Source organism: Heptranchias perlo, unplaced genomic scaffold, assembly GCF_035084215.1.
Source record: "Heptranchias perlo isolate sHepPer1 unplaced genomic scaffold, sHepPer1.hap1 HAP1_SCAFFOLD_896, whole genome shotgun sequence".
Lineage (NCBI taxonomy): Eukaryota > Metazoa > Chordata > Chondrichthyes > Hexanchiformes > Hexanchidae > Heptranchias > Heptranchias perlo.
The window spans coordinates 50,576-75,472 of NW_027139936.1; the positions used below are offsets into that span (position 1 = coordinate 50,576).

General features: G+C 55.6%; 1 protein-coding gene across 1 annotated transcript in view; it reads right to left on the bottom strand.

Annotated features, from left to right (window-relative positions):
- LOC137319800 (membrane-spanning 4-domains subfamily A member 4A-like) overlaps positions 1-23,617 on the bottom strand; it is a 37,552-nt gene extending 13,935 nt beyond the window's left edge. The window contains exons 1-3 of the mRNA XM_067981733.1: positions 23,450-23,617; positions 21,258-21,368; positions 2,309-2,365 (exon numbers count right to left, since the gene is read on the bottom strand). Coding sequence (XP_067837834.1) covers positions 2,309-2,365; positions 21,258-21,368; positions 23,450-23,617 — 336 coding nt within the window. The remainder of the gene's footprint in view (positions 1-2,308; positions 2,366-21,257; positions 21,369-23,449) is intronic.
- Positions 23,618-24,897: the final 1,280 nt, after the last annotated feature.

Below are 24,897 nucleotides of genomic sequence, written 5' to 3' on the forward strand. Positions count from 1 at the left end.
TCCCTCAGTACTGACCCTCCGACAGTGCGGCGCTCCCTCAGTACCGACCCTCGGACAGTGCGGCCCTCCCTCAGTACCGACCCTCCGACAGTGCGGCGCTCCCTCAGTACTGACCCTCCGACAGTGCGGAGCTCCCTCAGTACCGACCCTCCGACAGTGCGGCGCTCCCTCAGTACTGACCCTCCAACAGTGCGGGGCTCCCTCAGTACTGACCCTCCGACAGTGCGGCGCTCCCTCAGTACTGACCCTCCGACTGTGCGAGGCTCCCTCAGTACTGACCCTCCGACAGTGCGGCGCTCCCTCAGTACTGACCCTCCGACAGTGCGGCGCTCCCTCAGTACTGACCCTCCGACAGTGCGGGGTTCCCTCAGTACTGACCCTCCGACAGTGCGGCGCTCCCTCAGTACTGACCCTCCGACAGTGCGGCCCTCCCTCAGTACCGACCCTCCGACAGTGCGGCGCTCCCTCAGTACTGACCCTCCGACAGTGCGGCGCTCCCTCAGTACCGACCCTCCGACAGTGCGGCGCTCCCTCAGTACCGACCCTCCGACAGTGCGGCGCTCCCTCAGTACTGACCCTCCAACAGTGCGGGGCTCCCTCAGTACTGACCCTCCGACAGTGCGGCGCTCCCTCAGTACTGACCCTCCGACTGTGCGAGGCTCCCTCAGTACTGACCCTCCGACAGTGCGGCGCTCCCTCAGTACTGACCCTCCGACAGTGCGGCGCTCCCTCAGTACTGACCCTCCGACAGTGCGGGGTTCCCTCAGTACTGACCCTCCGACAGTGCGGCGCTCCCTCAGTACTGACCCTCCGACAGTGCGGCGCTCCCTCAGTACTGACCCTCCGACAGTGCGGCCCTCCCTCAGTACTGACCCTCCGACAGTGCGGCCCTCCCTCAGTACTGACCCTCCGACAGTGCGGCCCTCCCTCAGTACGGACCCTCCGACAGTGCGGCGCTCCCTCAGTACTGACCCTCCGACAGTGCGGCGCTCCCTCAGTACTGACCCTCCGACAGTGCGGGCCTCCCTCAGTACCGACCCTCCGACAGTGCGGCGCTCCCTCAGTACTGACCCTCCGACAGTGCGGCGCTCCCTCAGTACTGACCCTCCGACAGTGCGGCCTCCCTCAGTACCGACCCTCCGACAGTGCGGCCCTCCCTCAGTACTGACCCTCCGACAGTGCGGCGCTCCCTCAGTACTGACCCTCCGACAGTGCGGCGCTCCCTCAGTACCGACCCTCCGACAGTGCGGCCCTCCCTCAGTACCGACCCTCCGACAGTGCGGCGCTCCCTCAGTACTGACCCTCCGACAGTGCGGCGCTCCCTCAGTACCGACCCTCCGACAGTGCGGCGCTCCCTCAGTACCGACCCTCCGACAGTGCGGCGCTCCCTCAGAACTGACCCTCCGACAGTGCGGCGCTCCCTCAGTACCGACCCTCCGACAGTGCGGCGCTCCCTCAGTACTGACCCTCCGACAGTGCGGCGCTCCCTCAGTACTGACCCTCCGACAGTGCGGCGCTCCCTCAGTACCGACCCTCCGACAGTGCGGCCCTCCCTCAGTACTGACCCTCCGACAGTGCGGCGCTCCCTCAGTACTGACCCTCCGACAGTGCGGCGCTCCCTCAGTACTGACCCTCCGACAGTGCGGCGCTCCCTCAGTACTGACCCTCCGACAGTGCGGCCCTCCCTCAGTACCGACCCTCCGACAGTGCGGCGCTCCCTCAGTACTGACCCTCCGACAGTGCGGCGCTCCCTCAGTACTGACCCTCCGACAGTGCGGCCCTCCCTCAGTACTGACCCTCCGACAGTGCGGGGCTCCCTCAGTACCGACCCTCCGACAGTGCGGCGCTCCCTCAGTACCGACCCTCTGACAGTGCGGCGCTCCCTCAGTACCGACCCTCCGACAGTGCGGCCCTCCCTCAGTACTGACCCTCCGACAGTGCGGCGCTCCCTCAGTACCGACCCTCCGACAGTGCGGCACTCCCTCAGTACTGACCCTCCGACAGTGCGGCGCTCCCTCAGTACTGACCCTCCGACAGTGCGGTGCTCCCTCAGTACCGACCCTCCGACAGTGCGGCCCTCCCTCAGTACTGACCCTCCGACAGTGCGGCCCTCCCTCAGGACTGGCACCGGGGAGTGTCGGCCTGGTTTATGGGACTCAGAGTCTCGGGGAAATGCTGTGACCAAATGGACGGCCTGGTTTGTTCCACATAAAAACGATAACTGGTCCTTGTGAAGGAATCTTTGGGATTCTCTGAGTTTGGGATGAGACGCTGCATTAAACCCTTCCTTTAAATGTTCATCACTCACCAGACACTTTGTTAACTTGTTCTCCATGAAAACAGACAGGATCCCAACAGAGATGTACTGTAAACAATGATAGGAAATCAAATGTTAAAAAACTTATCATCCAAACCATGGCAGCTGACAGAGACTGGAGTGACACAGGGACACGAGGAGGGCCATTCAGCCCCTCGAGGCTGTTACACAGGAACAGGAGGAGGCCCATTCAGCCCCTCGAGTCTGTTACACAGGAACAGGAGGAGGGCCATTCAGCCCCTCGAGTCTGTTACACACAGGAACAGGAGGAGGCCCATTCATTCCCCCTCGAGTCTGTGACACAGGGACAGGAGGAGGGCCATTCATTCCCCCTCGAGTCTGTTACACAGGAACAGGAGGAGGGCCATTCATTCCCCCTCGAGTCTGTTACACAGGAACAGGAGGAGGGCCATTCATTCCCCCTCGAGTCTGTTACACAGGAACAGGAGGAGGGCCATTCATTCCCCCTCGAGTCTGTTACACAGGAACAGGAGGAGGCCCATTCATTCCCCCTCGAGTCTGTTACACAGGAACAGGAGGAGGGCCATTCATTCCCCCTCGAGTCTGTTACACACGGGGACAGGAGGAGGCCCATTCATTCCCCCTCGAGTCTGTTACACAGGAACAGGAGGAGGCCATTCATTCCCCCTCGAGTCTGTTACACAGGAACAGGAGGAGGCCCATTCATTCCCCCTCGAGCCTGTTACACAGGAACAGGAGGAGGGCCATTCATTCCCCCTCGAGTCTGTTACACAGGAACAGGAGGAGGGCCATTCATTCCCCCTCGAGTCTGTTACACAGGAACAGGAGGAGGCCCATTCATTCCCCCTCGAGTCTGTTACACAGGAACAGGAGGAGGCCCATTCATTCCCCCTCGAGTCTGTTACACAGGAACAGGAGGAGGGCCATTCAGCCCCTCGAGACTGTTACACAGGAACAGGAGGAGGCCCATTCATTCCCCCTCGAGACTGTTACACAGGAACAGGAGGAGGCCCATTCATTCCCCCTCGAGTCTGTTACACAGGAACAGGAGGAGGCCCATTCATTCCCCCTCGAGTCTGTTACACAGGAACAGGAGGAGGGCCATTCAGCCCCTCGAGCCTGTTACACAGGAACAGGAGGAGGGCCATTCATTCCCCCTCGAGTCTGTTACACACAGGAACAGGAGGAGGGCCATTCATTCCCCCTCGAGTCTGTTACACAGGAACAGGAGGAGGCCCATTCATTCCCCCTCGAGTCTGTTACACAGGAACAGGAGGAGGGCCATTCATTCCCCCTCGAGTCTGTTACACAGGAACAGGAGGAGGGCCATTCATTCCCCCTCGAGTCTGTTACACAGGGACAGGAGGAGGGCCATTCATTCCCCCTCGAGTCTGTTACACAGGAACAGGAGGAGGCCCATTCATTCCCCCTCGAGCCTGTTACACACAGGAACAGGAGGAGGGCCATTCATTCCCCCTCGAGTCTGTTACACAGGAACAGGAGGAGGCCCATTCATTCCCCCTCGAGTCTGTTACACAGGAACAGGAGGAGGGCCATTCATTCCCCCTCGAGTCTGTTACACAGGAACAGGAGGAGGGCCATTCATTCCCCCTCGAGTCTGTTACACAGGAACAGGAGGAGGGCCATTCATTCCCCCTCGAGTCTGTTACACAGGAACAGGAGGAGGGCCATTCATTCCCCCCTCGAGTCTGTTACACAGGAACAGGAGGAGGGCCATTCATTCCCCCTCGAGTCTGTTACACACAGGAACAGGAGGAGGGCCATTCATCCCCCCTCGAGTCTGTTACACAGGAAAAGGAGGAGGGCCATTCATTCCCCCTCGAGTCTGTTACACAGGAACAGGAGGAGGCCCATTCATTCCCCCTCGAGTCTGTTACACAGGAACAGGAGGAGGCCATTCATTCCCCCTCGAGTCTGTTACACACAGGAACAGGAGGAGGCCCATTCATTCCCCCTCGAGTCTGTTACACAGGAACAGGAGGAGGGCCATTCATTCCCCCTCGAGTCTGTTACACAGGAACAGGAGGAGGGCCATTCATTCCCCCTCGAGTCTGTTACACACAGGAACGGGAGGAGGCCATTCATTCCCCCTCGAGTCTGTTACACAGGAACAGGAGGAGGGCCATTCATTCCCCCTCGAGTCTGTTACACACAGGAACAGGAGGAGGGCCATTCATTCCCCCTCGAGTCTGTTACACAGGAACAGGAGGAGGGCCATTCATTCCCCCTCGAGCCTGTTACACAGGAACAGGAGGAGGGCCATTCATTCCCCCTCGAGTCTGTTACACAGGAACAGGAGGAGGCCCATTCATTCCCCCTCGAGTCTGTTACACACAGGAACAGGAGGTGGCCATTCATTCCCCCTCGAGTCTGTTACACAGGAACAGGAGGAGGGCCATTCATTCCCCCTCGAGTCTGTTACACAGGAACAGGAGGAGGGCCATTCATTCCCCCTCGAGTCTGTTACACAGGAACAGGAGGAGGGCCATTCATTCCCCCTCGAGTCTGTTACACAGGAACAGGAGGAGGGCCATTCATTCCCCCTCGAGTCTGTTACACAGGAACAGGAGGAGGCCCATTCATTCCCCCTCGAGTCTGTTACACACAGGAACAGGAGGAGGCCCATTCATTCCCCCTCGAGTCTGTTACACAGGAACAGGAGGAGGGCCATTCATTCCCCCTCGAGTCTGTTACACAGGAACAGGAGGAGGGCCATTCATTCCCCCTCGAGCCTGTTACACAGGAACAGGAGGAGGCCCATTCATTCCCCCTCGAGTCTGTTACACAGGAACAGGAGGAGGGCCATTCATTCCCCCCTCGAGTCTGTTACACAGGAACAGGAGGAGGCCCATTCATTCCCCCTCGAGTCTGTTACACAGGAACAGGAGGAGGGCCATTCATTCCCCCTCGAGTCTGTTACACACAGGAACAGGAGGAGGGCCATTCATTCCCCCTCGAGTCTGTTACACAGGAACAGGAGGAGGCCCATTCATTCCCCCTCGAGTCTGTTACACAGGAACAGGAGGAGGGCCATTCATTCCCCCTCGAGTCTGTTACACACAGGAACAGGAGGAGGGCCATTCGTTCCCCCTCGAGTCTGTTACACAGGAACAGGAGGAGGGCCATTCATTCCCCCTCGAGTCTGTTACACAGGAACAGGAGGAGGGCCATTCATTCCCCCTCGAGTCTGTTACACACAGGAACAGGAGGAGGGCCATTCATTCCCCCTCGAGTCTGTTACACAGGAACAGGAGGAGGGCCATTCATTCCCCCTCGAGTCTGTTACACAGGAACAGGAGGAGGGCCATTCATTCCCCCTCGAGTCTGTTACACAGGAACAGGAGGAGGCCCATTCATTCCCCCTCGAGTCTGTTACACAGGAACAGGAGGAGGGCCATTCATTCCCCCTCGAGTCTGTTACACAGGAACAGGAGGAGGGCCATTCATTCCCCCTCGAGTCTGTTACACAGGAACAGGAGGAGGCCCATTCATTCCCCCTCGAGTCTGTTACACAGGAACAGGAGGAGGGCCATTCATTCCCCCTCGAGTCTGTTACACAGGAACAGGAGGAGGCCCATTCATTCCCCCTCGAGTCTGTTACACAGGGACAGGAGGAGGCCCATTCATTCCCCCTCGAGTCTGTTACACACAGGAACAGGAGGAGGGCCATTCATTCCCCCTCGAGTCTGTTACACAGGAACAGGAGGAGGGCCATTCATTCCCCCTCGAGTCTGTTACACAGGAACAGGAGGAGGGCCATTCATTCCCCCTCGAGTCTGTTACACAGGAACAGGAGGAGGCCCATTCATTCCCCCTCGAGTCTGTTACACAGGAACAGGAGGAGGGCCATTCATTCCCCCTCGAGTCTGTTACACACAGGAACAGGAGGAGGCCATTCATTCCCCCTCGAGTCTGTTACACAGGAACAGGAGGAGGGCCATTCATTCCCCCTCGAGTCTGTTACACACAGGAACAGGAGGAGGGCCATTCATTCCCCCTCGAGTCTGTTACACAGGAACAGGAGGAGGCCCATTCATTCCCCCTCGAGTCTGTTGCACAGGAACAGGAGGAGGCCCATTCATTCCCCCTCGAGTCTGTTACACAGGAACAGGAGGAGGGCCATTCATTCCCCCTCGAGTCTGTTACACAGGAACAGGAGGAGGCCCATTCATTCCCCCTCGAGCCTGTTACACAGGAACAGGAGGAGGCCCATTCATTCCCCCTCGAGTCTGTTACACAGGAACAGGAGGAGGGCCATTCATTCCCCCTCGAGTCTGTTACACACAGGAACAGGAGGAGGGCCATTCATTCCCCCTCGAGTCTGTTACACACAGGAACAGGAGGAGGCCCATTCATTCCCCCTCGAGTCTGTTCACAGGAACAGGAGGAGGCCCATTCATTCCCCCTCGAGCCTGTTACACAGGAACAGGAGGAGGCCCATTCATTCCCCCTCGAGCCTGTTACACAGGAACAGGAGGAGGCCCATTCATTCCCCCTCGAGTCTGTTACACAGGAACAGGAGGAGGGCCATTCATTCCCCCTCGAGTCTGTTACACAGGAACAGGAGGAGGGCCATTCATTCCCCCTCGAGTCTGTTACACACAGGAACAGGAGGAGGGCCATTCATTCCCCCTCGAGTCTGTTACACAGGAACAGGAGGAGGGCCATTCATTCCCCCTCGAGCCTGTTACACAGGAACAGGAGGAGGGCCATTCATTCCCCCTCGAGTCTGTTACACAGGAACAGGAGGAGGGCCATTCATTCCCCCTCGAGTCTGTTACACAGGAACAGGAGGAGGGCCATTCATTCCCCCTCGAGTCTGTTACACAGGAACAGGAGGAGGGCCATTCATTCCCCCTCGAGTCTGTTACACAGGAACAGGAGGAGGGCCATTCATTCCCCCTCGAGTCTGTTACACAGGAACAGGAGGAGGTCCATTCATTCCCCCTCGAGTCTGTTACACACAGGAACAGGAGGAGGGCCATTCATTCCCCCTCGAGTCTGTTACACACAGGAACAGGAGGAGGCCCATTCATTCCCCCTCGAGTCTGTTACACAGGAACAGGAGGAGGGTCATTCATTCCCCCTCGAGCCTGTTACACAGGAACAGGAGGAGGGCCATTCATTCCCCCTCGAGTCTGTTACACAGGAACAGGAGGAGGGCCATTCATTCCCCCTCGAGTCTGTTACACAGGAACAGGAGGAGGCCATTCATTCCCCCTCGAGTCTGTTACACAGGAACAGGAGGAGGGCCATTCATTCCCCCTCGAGTCTGTTACACAGGAACAGGAGGAGGGCCATTCATTCCCCCTCGAGTCTGTTACACAGGAACAGGAGGAGGCCCATTCATTCCCCCTCGAGTCTGTTACACAGGAACAGGAGGAGGGCCATTCATTCCCCCTCGAGTCTGTTACACAGGAACAGGAGGAGGGCCATTCATTCCCCCTCGAGTCTGTTACACAGGAACAGGAGGAGGGCCATTCATTCCCCCTCGAGTCTGTTACTCAGGAACAGGAGGAGGGCCATTCATTCCCCCCTCGAGTCTGTTACACACAGGAACAGGAGGAGGCCCATTCATTCCCCCTCGAGTCTGTTACACAGGAACAGGAGGAGGGCCATTCATTCCCCCTCGAGTCTGTTACACAGGAACAGGAGGAGGCCCATTCATTCCCCCTCGAGTCTGTTACACAGGAACAGGAGGAGGGCCATTCATTCCCCCTCGAGTCTGTTACACAGGAACAGGAGGAGGCCCATTCATTCCCCCTCGAGTCTGTTACACAGGAACAGGAGGAGGGCCATTCATTCCCCCTCGAGTCTGTTACACACAGGAACAGGAGGAGGGCCATTCATTCCCCCTCGAGTCTGTTACACAGGAACAGGAGGAGGCCCATTCATTCCCCCTCGAGTCTGTTACACAGGAACAGGAGGAGGCCCATTCATTCCCCCTCGAGCCTGTTACACAGGAACAGGAGGAGGGCCATTCATTCCCCCTCGAGTCTGTTACACAGGAACAGGAGGAGGCCATTCATTCCCCCTCGAGTCTGTTACACAGGAACAGGAGGAGGGCCATTCATTCCCCCTCGAGTCTGTTACACAGGAACAGGAGGAGGCCCATTCATTCCCCCTCGAGCCTGTTACACACAGGAACAGGAGGAGGGCCATTCATTCCCCCTCGAGTCTGTTACACACAGGAACAGGAGGAGGGCCATTCATTCCCCCTCGAGTCTGTTACACAGGAACAGGAGGAGGCCATTCATTCCCCCTCGAGTCTGTTACACACAGGAACAGGAGGAGGGCCATTCATTCCCCCTCGAGTCTGTTACACACAGGAACAGGAGGAGGCCATTCATTCCCCCTCGAGCCTGTTACACAGGAACAGGAGGAGGCCATTCATTCCCCCTCGAGTCTGTTACACAGGAACAGGAGGAGGGCCATTCATTCCCCCTCGAGTCTGTTACACAGGAACAGGAGGAGGGCCATTCATTCCCCCTCGAGTCTGTTACACAGGAACAGGAGGAGGGCCATTCATTCCCCCTCGAGTCTGTTACACAGGAACAGGAGGAGGCCCATTCATTCCCCCTCGAGTCTGTTACACAGGAACAGGAGGAGGGCCATTCATTCCCCCTCGAGTCTGTTACACAGGAACAGGAGGAGGCCCATTCATTCCCCCTCGAGCCTGTTACACAGGAACAGGAGGAGGCCATTCATTCCCCCTCGAGTCTGTTACACAGGAACAGGAGGAGGCCCATTCATTCCCCCTCGAGCCTGTTACACAGGGACAGGAGGAGGCCCATTCATTCCCCCCTCGAGCCTGTTACACAGGAACAGGAGGAGGGCCATTCATTCCCCCTCGAGTCTGTTACACAGGAACAGGAGGAGGGCCATTCATTCCCCCTCGAGTCTGTTACACAGGAACAGGAGGAGGCCCATTCATTCCCCCTCGAGTCTGTTACACAGGAACAGGAGGAGGGCCATTCATTCCCCCTCGAGCCTGTTACACAGGAACAGGAGGAGGCCCATTCATTCCCCCTCGAGTCTGTTACACAGGAACAGGAGGAGGCCATTCATTCCCCCTCGAGTCTGTTACACAGGAACAGGAGGAGGCCCATTCATTCCCCCCTCGAGTCTGTTACACAGGAACAGGAGGAGGGCCATTCATTCCCCCTCGAGTCTGTTACACAGGAACAGGAGGAGGGCCATTCATTCCCCCCTCGAGTCTGTTACACAGGGACAGGAGGAGGCCCATTCATTCCCCCTCGAGTCTGTTACACACAGGAACAGGAGGAGGGCCATTCATTCCCCCTCGAGCCTGTTACACAGGAACAGGAGGAGGGCCATTCATTCCCCCTCGAGTCTGTTACACAGGGACAGGAGGAGGGCCATTCATTCCCCCTCGAGTCTGTTACACAGGAACAGGAGGGAGGGCCATTCATTCCCCCTCGAGTCTGTTACACACAGGAACAGGAGGAGGGCCATTCATTCCCCCTCGAGTCTGTTACACAGGAACAGGAGGAGGGCCATTCATTCCCCCTCGAGTCTGTTACACAGGAACAGGAGGAGGCCATTCATTCCCCCTCGAGTCTGTTACACAGGAACAGGAGGAGGCCCATTCATTCCCCCTCGAGTCTGTTACACACAGGAACAGGAGGAGGGCCATTCATTCCCCCTCGAGTCTGTTACACACAGGAACAGGAGGAGGGCCATTCATTCCCCCTCGAGTCTGTTACACAGGAACAGGAGGAGGGCCATTCATTCCCCCTCGAGTCTGTTACACAGGAACAGGAGGAGGCCATTCATTCCCCCTCGAGTCTGTTACACAGGAACAGGAGGAGGCCCATTCATTCCCCCTCGAGTCTGTTACACACAGGAACAGGAGGAGGGCCATTCATTCCCCCTCGAGCCTGTTACACAGGAACAGGAGGAGGGCCATTCATTCCCCCTCGAGTCTGTTACACACAGGAACAGGAGGAGGGCCATTCATTCCCCCTCGAGTCTGTTACACAGGAACAGGAGGAGGCCATTCATTCCCCCTCGAGTCTGTTACACAGGAACAGGAGGAGGGCCATTCATTCCCCCTCGAGTCTGTTACACAGGAACAGGAGGAGGCCATTCATTCCCCCTCGAGTCTGTTGCACACAGGAACAGGAGGAGGCCATTCAGCCCCTCGAGTCTGTTACACAGGAACAGGAGGAGGGCCATTCATTCCCCCTCGAGTGTGTTCCACAGGAACAGGAGGAGGGCCATTCATTCCCCCTCGAGTCTGTTACACAGGAACAGGAGGAGGGCCATTCATTCCCCCTCGAGTCTGTTACACACAGGAACAGGAGGAGGGCCATTCATTCCCCCTCGAGTCTGTTACACAGGAACAGGAGGAGGGCCATTCATTCCCCCCCTCGAGTCTGTTACACAGGAACAGGAGGAGGGCCATTCATTCCCCCTCGAGTCTGTTACACAGGAACAGGAGGAGGGCCATTCATTCCCCCTCGAGTCTGTTACACAGGAACAGGAGGAGGGCCATTCATTCCCCCTCGAGTCTGTTACACAGGAACAGGAGGAGGGCCATTCATTCCCCCTCGAGTCTGTTACACAGGAACAGGAGGAGGGTCATTCATTCCCCCTCGAGTCTGTTACACAGGAACAGGAGGAGGGCCATTCATTCCCCCTCGAGTCTGTTACACAGGAACAGGAGGAGGCCATTCATTCCCCCTCGAGTCTGTTACACAGGAACAGGAGGAGGGCCATTCATTCCCCCTCGAGTCTGTTACACGGGAACAGGAGGAGGCCCATTCATTCCCCCCCTCGAGTCTGTTACACAGGAACAGGAGGAGGCCATTCATTCCCCCTCGAGTCTGTTACACAGGAACAGGAGGAGGGCCATTCATTCCCCCTCGAGTCTGTTACACAGGAACAGGAGGAGGCCCATTCATTCCCCCTCGAGTCTGTTACACACAGGAACAGGAGGAGGGCCATTCATTCCCCCTCGAGTCTGTTACACAGGAACAGGAGGAGGGCCATTCATTCCCCCTCGAGTCTGTTACACACAGGAACAGGAGGAGGGCCATTCATTCCCCCTCGAGTCTGTTACACAGGAACAGGAGGAGGCCCATTCATTCCCCCTCGAGCCTGTTACACAGGAACAGGAGGAGGCCATTCATTCCCCCTCGAGTCTGTTACACAGGAACAGGAGGAGGGCCATTCATTCCCCCTCGAGTCTGTTACACACAGGGACAGGAGGAGGGCCATTCATTCCCCCTCGAGTCTGTTACACAGGAACAGGAGGAGGGCCATTCATTCCCCCCCTCGAGTCTGTTACACAGGGACAGGAGGAGGGCCATTCATTCCCCCTCGAGTCTGTTACACACAGGAACAGGAGGAGGCCCATTCATTCCCCCTCGAGTCTGTTACACACGGGAACAGGAGGAGGGCCATTCATTCCCCCCCTCGAGTCTGTTACACAGGGACAGGAGGAGGCCCATTCATTCCCCCCCTCGAGTCTGTTACACAGGGACAGGAGGAGGCCCATTCATTCCCCCTCGAGCCTGTTACACACAGGAACAGGAGGAGTCCCATTCATTCCCCCTCGAGTCTGTTACACACAGGAACAGGAGGAGGCCATTCATTCCCCCTCGAGTCTGTTACACAGGAACAGGAGGAGGGCCATTCATTCCCCCTCGAGCCTGTTACACACAGGAACAGGAGGAGGCCCATTCATTCCCCCTCGAGTCTGTTACACAGGAACAGGAGGAGGGCCATTCATTCCCCCTCGAGTCTGTTACACAGGAACAGGAGGAGGCCCATTCATTCCCCCTCGAGTCTGTTACACAGGGACAGGAGGAGGCCATTCATTCCCCCTCGAGTCTGTTACACAGGAACAGGAGGAGGCCCATTCATTCCCCCTCGAGTCTGTTACACAGGAACAGGAGGAGGCCCATTCATTCCCCCTCGAGTCTGTTACACAGGAACAGGAGGAGGGCCATTCATTCCCCCTCGAGTCTGTTACACACAGGAACAGGAGGAGGCCCATTCATTCCCCCTCGAGTCTGTTACACAGGAACAGGAGGAGGCCCATTCATTCCCCCTCGAGTCTGTTACACAGGAACAGGAGGAGGGCCATTCATTCCCCCTCGAGTCTGTTACACACAGGAACAGGAGGAGGGCCATTCATTCCCCCTCGAGTCTGTTACACAGGAACAGGAGGAGGCCCATTCATTCCCCCTCGAGTCTGTTACACAGGAACAGGAGGAGGGCCATTCATTCCCCCTCGAGTCTGTTACACAGGAACAGGAGGAGGGCCATTCATTCCCCCTCGAGTCTGTTACACACAGGAACAGGAGGAGGGCCATTCATTCCCCCTCGAGTCTGTTACACAGGAACAGGAGGAGGGCCATTCATTCCCCCTCGAGTCTGTTACACAGGAACAGGAGGAGGGCCATTCATTCCCCCTCGAGTCTGTTACACAGGGAACAGGAGGAGGCCCATTCATTCCCCCTCGAGCCTGTTACACACAGGGACAGGAGGAGGGCCATTCATTCCCCCTCGAGTCTGTTACACAGGAACAGGAGGAGGGCCATTCATTCCCCCTCGAGTCTGTTACACAGGAACAGGAGGAGTCCCATTCATTCCCCCTCGAGTCTGTTACACAGGAACAGGAGGAGGCCCATTCATTCCCCCTCGAGTCTGTTACACACAGGAACAGGAGGAGGCCCATTCATTCCCCCTCGAGTCTGTTACACAGGAACAGGAGGAGGGCCATTCATTCCCCCTCGAGTCTGTTACACAGGAACAGGAGGAGGGCCATTCATTCCCCCTCGAGTCTGTTACACAGGAACAGGAGGAGGGCCATTCATTCCCCCTCGAGCCTGTTACACAGGAACAGGAGGAGGGCCATTCATTCCCCCCCTCGAGTCTGTTACACAGGGAACAGGAGGAGGCCCATTCATTCCCCCTCGAGTCTGTTACACAGGAACAGGAGGAGGCCCATTCATTCCCCCTCGAGTCTGTTACACAGGAACAGGAGGAGGGCCATTCATTCCCCCTCGAGTCTGTTACACACAGGAACAGGAGGAGGGCCATTCATTCCCCCTCGAGTCTGTTACACACAGGAACAGGAGGAGGGCCATTCATTCCCCCTCGAGTCTGTTACACAGGAACAGGAGGAGGCCCATTCATTCCCCCTCGAGCCTGTTACACAGGAACAGGAGGAGGCCCATTCATTCCCCCTCGAGTCTGTTACACAGGAACAGGAGGAGGGCCATTCATTCCCCCTCGAGTCTGTTACACAGGAACAGGAGGAGGCCCATTCATTCCCCCTCGAGCCTGTTACACAGGAACAGGAGGAGGGCCATTCATTCCCCCCTCGAGTCTGTTACACAGGGAACAGGAGGAGGCCCATTCATTCCCCCTCGAGTCTGTTACACAGGAACAGGAGGAGGCCATTCATTCCCCCTCGAGTCTGTTACACAGGAACAGGAGGAGGGCCATTCATTCCCCCTCGAGTCTGTTACACAGGAACAGGAGGAGGCCCATTCATTCCCCCTCGAGTCTGTTACACAGGAACAGGAGGAGGGCCATTCATTCCCCCTCGAGCCTGTTACACAGGAACAGGAGGAGGGCCATTCATTCCCCCTCGAGTCTGTTACACAGGAACAGGAGGGAGGGCCATTCATTCCCCCTCGAGCCTGTTACACAGGAACAGGAGGAGGGCCATTCATTCCCCCTCGAGTCTGTTACACAGGAACAGGAGGAGGCCCATTCATTCCCCCTCGAGTCTGTTACACAGGAACAGGAGGAGAGCCATTCATTCCCCCTCGAGCCTGTTACACAGGAACAGGAGGAGGGCCATTCATTCCCCCTCGAGTCTGTTACACACAGGGACACGAGGAGGCCCATTCATTCCCCCCCTCGAGTCTGTTACACAGGAACAGGAGGAGGGCCATTCATTCCCCCTCGAGTCTGTTACACACAGGGACAGGAGGAGGGCCATTCATTCCCCCTCGAGTCTGTTACACACAGGAACAGGAGGAGGCCCATTCATTCCCCCTCGAGTCTGTTACACAGGAACAGGAGGAGGCCCATTCATTCCCCCTCGAGTCTGTTACACAGGAACAGGAGGAGGGCCATTCATTCCCCCTCGAGCCTGTTACACAGGAACAGGAGGAGGCCCATTCATTCCCCCTCGAGTCTGTTACACAGGAACAGGAGGAGGGCCATTCATTCCCCCTCGAGTCTGTTACACAGGAACAGGAGGAGGGCCATTCATTCCCCCTCGAGTCTGTTACACAGGAACAGGAGGAGGGCCATTCATTCCCCCTCGAGTCTGTTACACAGGAACAGGAGGAGGGCCATTCATTCCCCCTCGAGTCTGTTACACAGGAACAGGAGGAGGCCCATTCATTCCCCCTCGAGTCTGTTACACAGGAACAGGAGGAGGCCCATTCATTCCCCCTCGAGCCTGTTACACAGGAACAGGAGGAGGCCCATTCATTCCCCCTCGAGTCTGTTACACAGGAACAGGAGGAGGGCCATTCATTCCCCCTCGAGTCTGTTACACAGGAACAGGAGGAGGGCCATTCATTCCCCCTCGAGTCTGTTACACAGGAACAGGAGGAGGGCCATTCATTCCCCCTCGAGCCTGTTACACAGGAACAGGAGGAGGGCCATTCATTCCCCCTCGAGTCTGTTACACAGGAACAGGAGGAGGCCCATTCATTCCCCCTCGAGTCTGTTACACAGGAACAGGAGGAGGCCAATCAGCCCCCTCGAGCCTGTTACACAGGAACAGGAGGAGGGCCATTCATTCCCCCTCGAGTCTGTTACACAGGAACAGGAGGAGGGCCATTCATTCCCCCTCGAGTCTGTTACACAGGAACAGGAGGAGGGCCATTCATTCCCCCTCGAGTCTGTTACACACAGGAACAGGAGGAGGGCCATTCAGCCCCTCGAGTCTGTTACACAGGAACAGGAGGAGGGCCATTCATTCCCCCTCGAGTCTGTTACACACAGGAACAGGAGGAGGGCCATTCATTCCCCCTCGAGTCTGTTACACACAGGAACAGGAGGAGGCCATTCATTCCCCCTCGAGTCTGTTACACAGGAACAGGAGGAGGCCATTCATTCCCCCTCGAGTCTGTTACACAGGAACAGGAGGAGGGCCATTCATTCCCCCTCGAGTCTGTTACACAGGAACAGGAGGAGGCCCATTCATTCCCCCTCGAGTCTGTTACACAGGAACAGGAGGAGGCCCATTCATTCCCCCTCGAGTCTGTTACACAGGAACAGGAGGAGGGCCATTCATTCCCCCTCGAGTCTGTTACACACAGGAACAGGAGGAGGGCCATTCATTCCCCCTCGAGTCTGTTACACAGGAACAGGAGGAGGGCCATTCATTCCCCCTCGAGTCTGTTACACAGCAACAGGAGGAGGGCCATTCATTCCCCCTCGAGCCTGTTACACAGCAACAGGAGGAGGGCCATTCATTCCCCCTCGAGTCTGTTACACAGGGACAGGAGGAGGGCCATTCATTCCCCCTCGAGTCTGTTACACAGGGACAGGAGGAGGGCCATTCATTCCCCCTCGAGTCTGTTACACAGGAACAGGAGGAGGCCATTCATTCCCCCTCGAGTCTGTTACACAGGAACAGGAGGAGGGCCATTCATTCCCCCTCGAGTCTGTTACACAGGAACAGGAGGAGGGCCATTCATTCCCCCTCGAGTCTGTTACACAGGAACAGGAGGAGGCCCATTCATTCCCCCTCGAGTCTGTTACACAGGAACAGGAGGAGGCCCATTCATTCCCCCTCGAGTCTGTTACACAGGAACAGGAGGAGGGCCATTCATTCCCCCTCGAGTCTGTTACACAGGAACAGGAGGAGGCCCATTCATTCCCCCTCGAGTCTGTTACACAGGAACAGGAGGAGGCCCATTCATTCCCCCTCGAGTTTGTTACACAGGGACAGGAGGAGGGCCATTCATTCCCCCTCGAGTCTGTTACACACAGGAACAGGAGGAGGGCCATTCATTCCCCCTCGAGTCTGTTACACACAGGAACAGGAGGAGGGCCATTCATTCCCCCTCGAGTCTGTTACACAGGGACAGGAGGAGGGCCATTCATTCCCCCTCGAGTCTGTTACACAGGAACAGGAGGAGGGCCATTCATTCCCCCTCGAGTCTGTTACACAGGAACAGGAGGAGGGCCATTCATTCCCCCTCGAGTCTGTTACACACAGGAACAGGAGGAGGGCCATTCATTCCCCCTCGAGTCTGTTACACAGGAACAGGAGGAGGCCCATTCATTCCCCCTCGAGTCTGTTACACAGGAACAGGAGGAGGGCCATTCATTCCCCCTCGAGTCTGTTACACAGGAACAGGAGGAGGCCATTCATTCCCCCTCGAGTCTGTTACACAGGAACAGGAGGAGGGCCATTCATTCCCCCTCGAGTCTGTTACACAGGAACAGGAGGAGGCCCATTCATTCCCCCTCGAGTCTGTTACACAGGAACAGGAGGAGGGCCATTCATTCCCCCTCGAGTCTGTTACACAGGAACAGGAGGAGGCCCATTCATTCCCCCTCGAGTCTGTTACACAGGAACAGGAGGAGGGCCATTCATTCCCCCTCGAGTCTGTTACACAGGAACAGGAGGAGGGCCATTCATTCCCCCTCGAGTCTGTTACACAGGGACAGGAGGAGGGCCATTCATTCCCCCCTCGAGTCTGTTACACAGGAACAGGAGGAGGGCCATTCATTCCCCCTCGAGTCTGTTACACACAGGAACAGGAGGAGGCCATTCATTCCCCCTCGAGTCTGTTACACAGGAACAGGAGGAGGGCCATTCATTCCCCCTCGAGTCTGTTACACAGGAACAGGAGGAGGGCCATTCATTCCCCCTCGAGTCTGTTACACAGGAACAGGAGGAGGCCCATTCATTCCCCCTCGAGCCTGTTACACAGGAACAGGAGGAGGGCCATTCATTCCCCCTCGAGTCTGTTACACACAGGAACAGGAGGAGGCCATTCATTCCCCCTCGAGTCTGTTACACACAGGAACAGGAGGAGGGCCATTCATTCCCCCTCGAGTCTGTTACACAGGAACAGGAGGAGGGCCATTCATTCCCCCTCGAGTCTGTTACACACAGGAACAGGAGGAGGGCCATTCATTCCCCCTCGAGTCTGTTACACACAGGAACAGGAGGAGGCCCATTCATTCCCCCTCGAGTCTGTTACACAGGAACAGGAGGAGGCCCATTCATTCCCCCTCGAGTCTGTTACACAGGAACAGGAGGAGGGCCATTCAGCCCCTCGAGCCTGTTACACACAGGAACAGGAGGAGGGCCATTCATTCCCCCTCGAGTCTGTTACACAGGAACAGGAGGAGGGCCATTCATTCCCCCTCGAGTCTGTTACACAGGAACAGGAGGAGGCCCATTCATTCCCCCTCGAGTCTGTTACACAGGAACAGGAGGAGGGCCATTCATTCCCCCTCGAGTCTGTTACACACAGGGACAGGAGGAGGGCCATTCATTCCCCCTCGAGTCTGTTACACAGGGACAGGAGGAGGGCCATTCATTCCCCCTCGAGTCTGTTACACAGGAACAGGAGGAGGCCCATTCATTCCCCCTCGAGTCTGTTACACAGGAACAGGAGGAGGGCCATTCATTCCCCCTCGAGTCTGTTACACAGGAACAGGAGGAGGGCCATTCATTCCCCCTCGAGCCTGTTACACAGGAACAGGAGGAGGGCCATTCATTCCCCCTCGAGTCTGTTACACAGGAACAGGAGGAGGGCCATTCATTCCCCCTCGAGTCTGTTACACAGGAACAGGAGGAGGGCCATTCATTCCCCCTCGAGTCTGTTACACAGGAACAGGAGGAGGCCCATTCATTCCCCCTCGAGTCTGTTACACAGGAACAGGAGGAGGGCCATTCATTCCCCCTCGAGTCTGTTACACACAGGAACAGGAGGAGGGCCATTCATTCCCCCTCGAGTCTGTTACACAGGAACAGGAGGAGGGCCATTCATTCCCCCTCGAGTCTGTTACACAGGAACAGGAGGAGGGCCATTCATTCCCCCTCGAGTCTGTTACACAGGAACAGGAGGAGGCCCATTCATTCCCCCCCTCGAGTCTGTTACACAGGGACAGGAGGAGGGCCATTCATTCCCCCTCGAGCCTGTTACACAGGAACAGGAGGAGGGCCATTCATTCCCCCTCGAGTCTGTTACACAGGAACAGGAGGAGGGCCATTCATTCCCCCTCGAGTCTGTTACACAGGAACAGGAGGAGGGCCATTCATTCCCCCCTCGAGTCTGTTACACAGGAACAGGAGGAGGCCCATTCATTCCCCCTCGAGCCTGTTACACACAGGGACAGGAGGAGGCCATTCATTCCCCCTCGAGTCTGTTACACACAGGAACAGGAGGAGGGCCATTCATTCCCCCTCGAGTCTGTTACACAGGAACAGGAGGAGGCCCATTCATTCCCCCTCGAGTCTGTTACACAGGAACAGGAGGAGGGCCATTCATTCCCCCTCGAGTCTGTTACACAGGGACAGGAGGAGGGCCATTCATTCCCCCTCGAGTCTGTTACACACAGGAACAGGAGGAGGGCCATTCATTCCCCCTCGAGTCTGTTACACAGGAACAGGAGGAGGCCATTCATTCCCCCTCGAGTCTGTTACACAGGAACAGGAGGAGGCCCATTCATTCCCCCTCGAGTCTGTTACACAGGGACAGGAGGAGGGCCATTCATTCCCCCTCGAGTCTGTTACACAGGAACAGGAGGAGGGCCATTCATTCCCCCTCGAGTCTGTTACACAGGAACAGGAGGAGGCCATTCATTCCCCCTCGAGTCTGTTACACAGGAACAGGAGGAGGCCCATTCATTCCCCCTCGAGTCTGTTACACAGGGACAGGAGGAGGGCCATTCATTCCCCCTCGAGTCTGTTACACAGGAAAAGGAGGAGGGCCATTCATTCCCCCTCGAGTCTGTTACACAGGGACAGGAGGAGGGCCATTCATTCCCCCTCGAGTCTGTTACACAGGGACAGGAGGAGGGCCATTCATTCCCCCTCGAGTCTGTTACACAGGAACAGGAGGAGGCCCATTCATTCCCCCTCGAGTCTGTTACACAGGAACAGGAGGAGGCCATTCATTCCCCCTCGAGTCTGTTACACAGGAACAGGAGGAGGGCCATTCATTCCCCCTCGAGTCTGTTACACACAGGAACAGGAGGAGGGCCATTCATTCCCCCTCGAGTCTGTTACACACAGGAACAGGAGGAGGGCCATTCATTCCCCCTCGAGTCTGTTACACAGGAACAGGAGGAGGGCCATTCATTCCCCCTCGAGTCTGTTACACAGGAACAGGAGGAGGCCATTCATTCCCCCTCGAGTCTGTTACACACAGGAACAGGAGGAGGGCCATTCATTCCCCCTCGAGTCTGTTACACAGGAACAGGAGGAGGGCCATTCATTCCCCCTCGAGTCTGTTGCACAGGAACAGGAGCAGGGCCATTCATTCCCCCTCGAGTCTGTTACACAGGAACAGGAGGAGGGCCATTCATTCCCCCTCGAGTCTGTTACACAGGAACAGGAGGAGGGCCATTCATTCCCCCTCGAGTCTGTTACACAGGAACAGGAGCAGGGCCATTCATTCCCCCTCGAGTCTGTTACACAGGGACAGGAGGAGGGCCATTCATTCCCCCTCGAGTCTGTTACACACAGGAACAGGAGGAGGGCCATTCATTCCCCCTCGAGCCTGTTACACAGGAACAGGAGGAGGGCCATTCATTCCCCCTCGAGTCTGTTACACAGGAACAGGAGGAGGGCCATTCATTCCCCCTCGAGTCTGTTACACACAGGAACAGGAGGAGGGCCATTCATTCCCCCTCGAGTCTGTTACACACAGGAACAGGAGGAGGGCCATTCATTCCCCCTCGAGTCTGTTACACAGGAACAGGAGGAGGGCCATTCATTCCCCCTCGAGTCTGTTACACAGGGACAGGAGGAGGGCCATTCATTCCCCCTCGAGTCTGTTACACAGGAACAGGAGGAGGGCCATTCATTCCCCCTCGAGTCTGTTACACACAGGAACAGGAGGAGGGCCATTCGTTCCCCCTCGAGTCTGTTACACAGGAACAGGAGGAGGGCCATTCTTTCCCCCTCGAGTCTGTTACACAGGAACAGGAGGAGGGCCATTCATTCCCCCTCGAGTCTGTTACACAGGAACAGGAGGAGGGCCATTCATTCCCCCTCGAGTCTGTTACACAGGAACAGGAGGAGGGCCATTCATTCCCCCTCGAGTCTGTTACACACAGGAACAGGAGGAGGCCCATTCATTCCCCCTCGAGTCTGTTACACAGGGACAGGAGGAGGCCATTCAGCCCCTCGAGCCCGTTACACACAGGAACAGGAGGAGGCCCATTCATTCCCCCTCGAGCCTGTTACACAGGAACAGGAGGAGGCCATTCAGCCCCTCGAGCCTGTTACACAGGAACAGGAGGAGGCCCATTCAGCCCCTCGAGCCTGTTACACAGGAACAGGAGGAGGCCATTCAGCCCCTCGAGCCTGTTACACAGGAACAGGAGGAGGCCCATTCAGCCCCTCGAGCCTGTTACACAGGAACAGAAGGAGGCCATTCAGCCCCTCGAGCCCGTTCCGCCATTCAATTCGATCATGGCTGATCTCAGCTCCATTTCCCCTCCTTTGCTCGATATCCCTTGGTACCGTTACCCTGCCATCGCCGATGGATCTCAGGCCTCAAAGATTGAAGTTGTGGCCTATGGTATTTGGACGCTACGACCCAGCCCAGTTACAATGGTCGCTGTACCTGACTGGACAGTACGGGGCCTCTGCCACCCTTTAAACCAAAAGTTCAGGACACTGACCCCCGTCATCATCTCTGCTTCTGTGCCCAAAGGTCTAAGTTAAACGTAAGATCAAACCAACCAGAAATCCTGTCCACCAGATCGCGACGATGTATTTGCAAATGAGGTTGGTGCCAAGTATCAGGACTGAACTGATCAGTAACTGGATTAATCCCAGTACGACCTGGATCACCTGATGGAGAAACAGGTCACATGTAAATCTTTACACAAACAGGGAGCGCCGTTAGCAAGAGGCAGCAAAATCAGCAAAATTTCACAATGGCAAAGACCATCTTAGCTGTATCGTTCGGGCCGGGAGCTGTGCTGATTCCCGAACTCGATATTTAATGAACCAGGAGGTGTCTGAACTTCGAAACTGTTCATCGCTGATAACCAAACACCAGCAAACATGAGAAACAGGAGCAGGATGAGGCCATTCGGCCCCTCGATCCTGCTCCGCCGTTCAATCAGATCATGGCCGATCCTCGACCTCAACTCCACTTTCCCCCCCGATCCCCGTATCCCTCGATTCCCCAAAAACCCATCGATCAGCCTTGAATATTCTCAACGACTGAGCATCCACAGCCCTCTGGGGGAGAGAATTCCAAAGATTCACCTCCCTCCGAGTGAAGAAATTCCTCCTCCTCTCAGTCTAGGATGGCCGACCCCTTATCCTGAGACTGTGCCCCCTGGTTCCAGACTCTCCAGCCCCGGGGGGGAAACAGCCTCTCAGCATCTACCCTGTCAAACCCCCCTCAGAATCTTATCTGTTTCAATGAGATCGCCTCTCGTTCTTCCAAACTCCAGAGAGTATCGGCCCATTCTACTCAACCTCTCCTCATAGGACAACCCTCTCATCCCAGGAATCGATCGAGCGAACCTTCATTGCACCGCCTCTAAGGCGAGTCTATCCTTCCTTAGATAAGGAGACCAAAACTGTACACAGTGCTCCAGGTGAGGTCTCTCCAAAGCCCCTGTCCAATTGTAGTAAGACTTCCTCACTCTTGGACTCCAATCCCATTGCAATAAAGACCAACGTACCATTTTCCTTTCTAATTACTCGCTCTCCCTACATGTTCACTTTCTGTGTTTCCTGTACGAGGACACCCAAATCCCTCTGAACACCAACATTTAATAGTTTCTCACCATTTAAAAAATATTCTGTTTTTCTATTCTTCCCACCACAGTGAATAACCTCACATTTCCCCACATTATACTCCATCTCCCACCTTCTCACCCACTCTCTTAACCTCTCTATATCCCTTTGCAGACTCTCTGTGTCCTCCTCACAGCTTACTCTCCCACCGAGCTTTGTATCGTCAGCAAACTTGGACACATTACACTCGGTCCCTTCATCTCAGTCATTAATATCGATTGTAAATAGCTGAGGCCCAAGCACTGATCCTTGCGATACCCCACTAGTTACAGCCTGTCAACCCGAGAATGACCCGTTTATCCCTACTCTCTGTTTTCTGTCCGTTAACCAATCCTCTATCCATGTTAATACATTACCCCCAACCCATGAGCCCTTACCTTGTGTAACAACCTTTTACGTTGCACCTTATCGAATGCCTTTTGAAAATCCAAATCTCCTCCATCCACTGGTTCCCCTTTATCCACCCTGCGAGTTACACCCTCAGAAAACTCTAATAAATTTGTCAAACACGATTTCCCTTTCATAAAACCATGTTGACTCTGCCTGATCATATTATGATTTTCTAAATGCCCGGTTACCACTTCCTTAATAATGGATTCCAGCATTTTCCTGACGACTGATGTCGGTCTAACTGGCCTGTCGTTCCCTGTTTTATCTCTCCCTCCTTTCTTGAATATCGGGGTTACATTTGCTTCCTTCCGATCCACTGGGACTGTTCCTGAATCTAGGGAATTTTTGGAAGATCACAACCAATGCGCCCACCATCTCTGCAGCCACCTCTTATAGAACCCGAGGATGTCGGCCATCGGGTCCAGGGGATTTGTCGGCTTTTAGTCCCATTAATTTCTCCAGTACTTTTTCTCTACTGATACTAATTGTTTTAAGTTCCTCCCTCTCATTAGACCCTTGGTTCCTCACTATTTCTGGTTTGCTTTTTGTGTCTTCCACTGTGAAGACAGATACAAAATATTTGTTTAATGGATCTGCCATTTCCTGATTCTCCGTTATAATTGGAGTGCAGCATTTGTCCCCATTACGAGGAGCTGGGTTTCTCATTTAACGATGAACAAGCTTCCCCGTCGTTGCTACGACCCTGTCCAGAAGGAATCTGTTCTCACCCCGAGGACTTTGGGTTCCCCTTTCAGCAATTTCTGCAGATGGCGAGGTATCCCTCGATGCCCGTTGGCCCTGGGTTCCACAGTGGCTGATGGCCCACCTTCTCCCTGTGCCTGTGGGTGTGTGTCGGTGCTCAGTTCATCTCCCCTCTGATCGAAGGCGGTCTCCATCTCTCTCTCTCTCTCTCTCGCTCTTAAAGGGAAGGTGTGGGAGATCTTTACAGTCACTGAAACGATCAATCAGAGGAGGAAAGGACATTATTACATAACTGGTTCTGGGAGTGAGGAGAAGGAGAGGAAGGAAGAGAGAGACAACCATAGAAAAGATACAGCACAGAAGGGGCCCATTCGGCCCATCGTGTCCGTGCCGGCTCGAAGAACAACCAGGTGCCCATTCTAAATCCCACCTTCCAGCACCCGGTCCGTAGCCCTGCAGCTTACAGCACTTTAGGTGCAGGTCCAGGTACTTTTTAAAAGAGTTGAGGGTCCCTGCCTCTACCACCAATTCGGGCAGCGAATTCCATACACCCACCACCCTCTGGGTAAAAAAGATTTTCCTCATGTCCCCTCTAATCCTTCCGCCAATCAGCTTAAATCTCTGTCCTCTAGTTCTTGAACTCTCCGCTAGGGGAAACAGGTACTTCCTGTCTACTCTATCTGGGCCCCTCATAATTTTGTACACCTCAATCAAGTCTCCCCTCAGCCTCCTCTGCTCCAAGGAAAACAACCCCAGCCTATCCAATCTCTCCTCGTAGCTGCAATTTTCAAGCCCTGGCAACATTCTTGTAAATCTTCTCTGCACTCTCTCCAGAGCAATTACGTCCTTCCTGTAATGTGGTGACCAGAACTGCGCACAATACTCCAGCTGTGGCCTTACCAGCGTTTTATACAGTTCCGTCATTACATCCCTGCTTTTGTATTTTATACCTCGGCTAATAACGGAGAGCATTCCGTATGCCTTCTTCACAACCTTATCTACCTGGACTGCCACCTTCAGGGACCTGTGCACATGCACTCCAAGGTCTCTCACTTCTTCTACCCCTCTCAATATATTCCCGTTTACTGCGTATTCCCTTTTACTGTTTGCCCTCCCTAAGTGCATTACCTCACACTTCTCCGGGTTGAACTCCATTTGCCACTTTTCCGCCCACTCCACCAACCCATTGATATCTTCTTGGAGTCTACAGCTATCCTCTTCACTATCAACTACACGGACAATTTTTGTGTGGTCTGCGAATTTGCCCATCATGCCCCCTACATTCATGTCCAAATCATTAATATATACCACAAACAGCAAGGGAGCCAACACTGAGCCCTGTGGCACACCACTGGAAACAGATTTCCATTCGCAAAGACATCCATCGACTTTTACCCTTTGTTTCCTGTTACTGAGACAATTTTGGATCCAATTTGCCACATTTCCCTGTATCCCACGGGCTTTCACCTTTCTG